Here is a 6,645-nt window from a genome sequence, read left to right as displayed (position 1 = left end):
TTCCGTTCTCAAGGGAGGTTTTCCCCCTCCAGGAGCGTCGTAGTCCGCCCCCCTCAGCTCGTAGTCCAACCCCCTCCCCTTTTTATGTTTTTTTAAAACCATCCGCCGAAAAAGATTTTTTGACTTTAAATGAAGTTAGTTTGAGATTTAGATAATCGAATACGATGAATATAAACGAAATAAAAAAAAAAAAAAAAAAAATTATCCTATTTCGTTCATATAAACGAAATACAAAAAAAAAAAAAAATATATATATATATATATATATATATATATATATTTCATTTCTTTTTTGTATAAACGAAAAAAAAAAAATATTTATTTCTTTTTATACAAAAACGAAATAAAAAAAATTTGTCTTATTTCTTGGACTACCAACGAAATAGACAAATTTTTTTTTCTTTTTAATTTCGTTTTTTGTATGAACCAAATAAATAAATAAAAAAAATTAATGCTATTTCATTACTAGTACCACGAAATACAAAAAAAAAATATATATATTATTTGTTACATTTCGCTCTGATTAAAAACGAAAGAATCAGTGATTTCATTGATAACCAACGAAATACCCATTTTAAGATAAAAAAATGATTCTATTTCGACTATTAAATTAAAAAAAAACAAGCCATTTTGGCTCCGGACTCATTTCTTATGTCTAACAACGTCGTTATATTCAAAAGAGACTGAGGAAATACGATAACTTAGACTGATAAGTCAATTCTTTTTTGTTTCTTTTCAAAAAGATAAACTAATACCCCATAATAGATAAAATTAAAAAATGATCACAAATAAAAATAGTTGCGGAAATTGAAATAGGGAACAAAGTTGACCAAAGAAGTCTTGCACGATTCACACTAAGCAGGCCCTTGATTCCGTCTCAAGTTTTATTATAACTATTAGTTGGTACAACTCATTTTGAATAATTCAACACCTCTTTATGATTCTTACCAAATTCGTGTTTCATGTTTCGACTAATATTGAGTAAAATCTTTTAGACACGACTATACGCGATAAGTATTGTGTCAAAAAATTTTGTTGTCACAATTTATTAAAATTAAATGATTTGTGGCTCCATAGTCTTAAAGGAAAAACCCAATAACGCATTCGACCGACGATATGAGAGAAACTTGTTAGGAAGAAAACATAAATAATTGTTTTCATTCTTTTCAAAACTTGGTGAACTTACAAAGAAAATTCAATATTATTAGCTGAACCAGGTAGATCAAATTTATAATTTTATCGTAGCAAGATCATCATAATTGATGCCGTTGAATTCACCATCATAGAACTATACTTTCAGTATTATACTTCAACTCTGCCATGCCAAAAGAAATATCGGTTGTAAAAATAATTATTGCTTTAGATTCGTACGCAGTACTTAAACCATTCCGAAGTAAATTACAATATTAAAGGGGTACACGAAAAGAAAGTCAAAGTGGAGGTGCTATTTGGCATCATTTTATCTTATTTTTCTTCACCAAAAAGGGAGGGGGGGAATGGGTCTAAAGAGGACAAACCGTTTACCAACTCTTGGCATGATTGTTATTATATCAAAATTTTAGCAACTTTAAAGAAGTTTTCACCAACCACCAAAAGATGCAGTGCAACGGATAAGACTGCTCCTTCTTAATCAAAAGTCTTGGGTTTGAGTTTCGGATAAAAAAATTCCTTCATAGGGAGCGCATTTCCATAAAGTCCCACACAAGGCGAATCCCGACATACGCCCAATTGTGTAATTAATAGACAATTAGCGGGAAATTTTTTTAAAAAAAATCATGAAGAAAAAAGGTTTTTTCACCAAACACTTGCATCGTTAATTTAGAAATATATTTTCACGAACAGACTAAAATTGTATTCAGATGGTTGTTTTTATTCCCAAAAAAATATATGTAAAAAATATTTATTTAAGCTTTATTTAGCTAAAAGCTTATTGAGAAGTGAAATATATCTACCTTTCATAAGGAACATCAACGTAATCAAACGACATATAAGCCTTTTGGCCATAAGAATTTTCACTTTTTTCCAGGAAATTATTTCACTTTATTTGAAAATCAGTGTTTGGCCATATAAATTCCAAATACAACTTGAAGTTTTATTTGGAGTTTGAAAAATATTTAAAACCTTGTTTTCATTTTTTTCCACTTTCAATGCATTCAAATAACCAAATATTTTTTGCAAAAACTATAACCAAACATAACTCCTTCTTCAGCTCCAACTTCAAAATTCCAAATAAAGTGAAAAATATTTGATTTTCATGGCCAAACGCCTACTTATTTTTCATTAATTGGAGGATGCCCTTTTCTTCATTTTTGGAAGTCGGATGACTGTTTACCAATTTCAGGGCCCACTCCTAGCCCATCGAGAGAAATGGTTTTTTAGCCGTTTACAAACTTTTTTTAGTTATTACTCTTTTACAAGAGATCTGGAAAAAAAAAAACATAGGAAATATGAAAAAATCATTTTCTTCTATTCAAATTATAAGGGGGCAAGAGATCTCATTTCCTCGAGCTCATCTTCTCCTACTTTTTTTATTCAAAATTTATATATGTAATGTAAAAGAAAATATTTCATATGTTCCGTTTATGTAACATTATATCACCTTAATTATCCATATTTAAAAATATTTATTGTAACTTTCAAATATTATAGCACTACAATACGGATTTGGTTCCTTTCTCTCATTTGTTTTCATTAAAATTAAGACGTCTAAATCTAAATGCACATCTGAATGATTAAGATGTTGTCTCTACTCTCTAGATTTGAACACTGAATGATTAAGACTATTTATTTTTCAACATTTGAATTTGCATAATGTATTTATTTAAATATAATAAATATATGCAATTCAAATAAAAAGTAACTAAATATTAGAAGATAAATGCAAATTTAATATAATAAAAATATTATTTGACAAAAAAAATGAAACATTTATGTTCGCTACTAATGGTGGAGATGCTTTATAACAGTGGTAGGCGGTAGGTGGGGGGTTTTTAGGCGGGGGTGGGGTTGGTGGGGGGAGGTGGGGGAGGGGGGGTGGTGGGGTGGGTGGTGGCGGTGGGTGGTGGTGGGTTTTGGGGTAGTGTTGGTGGCTATGGTAAGTGGGGGTAGGTGGTTGGTATAGGGGGTGGGGTTGGTGGTAAAAATTATCCTTACAAAAAAAGTTCTTAATGATTTAAGATTTTGTTCAAGATTTTAATGATTAAGACCTATTCAAATCAAATAAGTACTTAGATCTTAATTTAAACGAATGGATTTAATGGCCCAAGATCTGGACCGGTCAAATTCATACCTCCATTAAGTGCAAACAATTGAGGTCTCAGTCTCTTTCTCTAGAATGCCCCAAATTCTTATTCAGAATGTGACATTTGTCTTATTTAATTACATGTCAATGCTCAAGATTTTACTTATTTAAACAATGGTCTTAATCATGGTTCATAAGGTTGACTATTATTTTAGAAAAAAAGATACTCAAAAACTTTTGTAATATAGTCTATAACTTTAGAAAAAAGATACTTTTCTAACTTTAGTATGAAATCACCATCTCCAAATATAATAATATATTAAAAAAATTATACACAACCTATAATATCAATCCTAGATGGAGACATATAACAAATTAGAAGGTACGTAGCTAGTTTTGTCAACTAACAGAAACTGAATTGAAGTTATGAACTCACCATTAATTTTAACATAGGATAAACATGAAGGTGAACCTTATAAATTTATCAACAACCAAAATCAATATTTTACTTTTTAGGCAACTACTTAAATATATTTGGAAATGGACGATTTCTTTCTAAAGTTATAGTAGAGTATTATTTTTCCTAGTATAATGAATTAATGATAATACCAACTTTGTTAATCATAATTTATTAAATTTGACAGTAAGTATGTAAATAAGACAAGTTTCACAAATTTAAATGGGTAATCGTGACGTTATCTGACGTAGTAAGTCTTCAGTGGTTGAGACTTGGTTGCAACAACTTCATTAGGTCCCACATATTGAGTCCATTTGTTTTTATGTTAAGAAAGAAAACATCACACCATGGACGAATCTCACCAACTTTTTGAAGAGTTGGTGGGCCGATATGTTCATGCAAGCCTTATTTGTTAAGTGAAAATAAACTCACCCCTCTAATCCAGCCCATTATATATATTTCCATTTCCTTCCTTCAAAAATCAGAAACCAAAAGGAAAAGAAAATTAGGAGAAAGCAAACAAACAAGAAAAGCTAACTGAAGTTGCAAAGGGAAAAAAGTTAAGAGATTAACATGGCTGAGACTAATGGTGCAGCACAGGAAACTCAAGTAGCCAAACACCAAGAGGTTGGCCACAAGAGTCTTTTGCAAAGTGATGCTCTTTACCAGGTACAACAACTTTTTCTTAATTAGTTTTTCCCAAAAAGGAATAGTTTTAGTACATTGAGACAAATTCAGAAATTTAAAGGGCCTAAAAGTAGACGATGTGTGACCATCCTCTACTTAGCTAGCGTTTGGCCATAGATTGGATCAGATTTTGAAAATTTATCTTTAAATATCTGAACTTTCAAGTTCCAAAAACTGGTTCAGATTGGTTTTTGGGATTTTCACTCACAAAATTTCAAAAAAATTTCAAGTAAAATGCATGTCCAAACGCAACTACAAATTACAAAATTCACGACTTCAAAAACTCAATTTTTCAAGTTTCAACTTCAAAATCTATGGCCAAACAGGAGCTTAATCTATGCGATCATCCGATCAAGGGACAGATGCAACTTTTGTATAATGAGTTTAGCCGAATCTAGTATTTTTAACGAAGAATATCAATATATAGATGAAACTACCGAAACTCAGCAAATTAAATGATTATGAAACCATAATTTAAAAGTACAAAAGGTTAACTTTTTAATCTGCCTATGACATCATCCGTTATAGATCGTGTCTGATGATCATTAGTTCCTACATGTTACAGTACATACTCGAGACTAGCGTATACCCAAGAGAGCCAGAACCCATGAAAGAGCTCAGAGAATTGACTGCTAAGCATCCATGGTGAGTTGATTAATTAGTTAATTGCTAAAGATCAAGTTTATAGTAGTTTTTTTTTTTTCGGTTGACTAAATATAAAATATGGATATTTGTTGGAAACAGGAATTTAATGACAACCTCAGCAGATGAAGGACAATTCTTGAGCATGTTGTTGAAGTTAATCAATGCAAAAAACACCATGGAGATTGGTGTTTACACTGGCTACTCTCTCCTTGCTACTGCTCTTGCTCTTCCTGATGATGGAAAGGTACATACATATCAATTATTATCATATATGGATAAGTAACACATTTTTAGCAAATACAGTGCATTTTGTTGAAAAATTCCCACTCGGCTTTTTTTCCTTTATTGGGTGCAAGGCTAAGGCAAAGCGTGAAGGCCCTGATAGCAAGTTAATGTCATGGACCTCTTTTTAGAAATATTGAATTAATATCATATTAATTGATGATCCACGTATTAAATGTTAGCCTTATACTTTTCTCTATAAAAATATAGTACTACATTTGATCTTAGCCAGAGGCCAAAAAAGGTATAAATTCCCACTAGTCTTGCCCTATAAAAAAACAAAAAGAAGAAAAAAGGGAGAAAGAAAAAGAAAAACAGAAAAGCCGCAATTGAAGAAAACAAAGATAAGTGGAGATTTGACTTTGGGCACAACCCCATACAACTTAAATTTCATCTTTAGAATAAGGGGTGGTCACTTAAATTTGAATAAGCAACATTATATAATACGTGTAATTATAAAGTTTTAGTTACTGGATTAATTGACCACTCAACCACCAAACATAAGTTCCTACCCAAAAAAAGAACACCAAATATAAGGTATAGTCGTGCACGCCACTTTAACTTATTATGGGGTCATGACTCAAATACTATAATTGATAAAGTATTTGTGTTTGCTTTTAATTTGCAGATACTGGCAATGGATATTAACAAGGAGAATTACGAACTTGGTTTGCCCGTAATCCAAAAGGCTGGCGTGGCTCACAAGATTGATTTTAGGGAGGGACCTGCTTTGCCTGTTCTTGATATATTGGTTGAAGACGTAAGTAATCATTTATAAAAATTAATTTAAACCAAGATATATTACTTGTTTTAATCAAGTCAGCTATCTTTTATCTTTTTGTAGACTGGATAATGACATCTTGAATTGTTTTTTTATTTCAGAAAAATAATCATGGCACGTATGATTTCATTTTCGTGGATGCCGACAAGGACAACTACCTTAACTACCACAAGAGGATAATAGAACTGGTAAAAGTTGGTGGTGTGATTGGCTACGACAACACCCTATGGAATGGTTCTGTGGTGGCTCCACCTGATGCTCCATTAAGGAAATATGTTAGGTACTACAGGGACTTTGTATTGGAACTTAACAAAGCTTTAGCAGCTGATCCAAGGATTGAGATTTGTATGCTTCCTGTTGGTGATGGAATTACCCTGTGCCGCCGTATTAGCTGATTATTCTGTTACATTTTATTTGTCTCCTTTTGCTTTTGAATTTGTGAATTTATACTATTTGAATATCATCATTATCTCTATTAATAGTTCCATATTTGTATTCCGAATATTGTATTTCCGAAATTATAAGAAATACTAAGATTTCCTTTTTATTTCA

The 6,645-nt window shown here is 31.4% G+C and overlaps 1 protein-coding gene across 1 annotated transcript; it reads left to right on the top strand.

Moving 5' to 3' along the window:
* Window positions 1-4,171: 4,171 nt before the first annotated feature.
* On the top strand, window positions 4,172-6,645 carry LOC132064879 (caffeoyl-CoA O-methyltransferase 6). The gene is made up of 5 exons (XM_059458031.1): window positions 4,172-4,367; window positions 4,951-5,030; window positions 5,130-5,274; window positions 5,941-6,072; window positions 6,195-6,645. The coding sequence occupies exons 1-5, from the start codon at window positions 4,272-4,274 to the stop codon at window positions 6,486-6,488; spliced, it is 747 nt and encodes a 248-aa protein (XP_059314014.1). The 5' UTR covers window positions 4,172-4,271; the 3' UTR covers window positions 6,489-6,645.

Source organism: Lycium ferocissimum, chromosome 7 (assembly GCF_029784015.1).
Source record: "Lycium ferocissimum isolate CSIRO_LF1 chromosome 7, AGI_CSIRO_Lferr_CH_V1, whole genome shotgun sequence".
NCBI lineage: Eukaryota > Viridiplantae > Streptophyta > Magnoliopsida > Solanales > Solanaceae > Lycium > Lycium ferocissimum.
The sequence above is the reverse complement of the archived record's forward strand: the minus strand, read 5'-3'. Positions and strand labels throughout refer to the sequence as shown.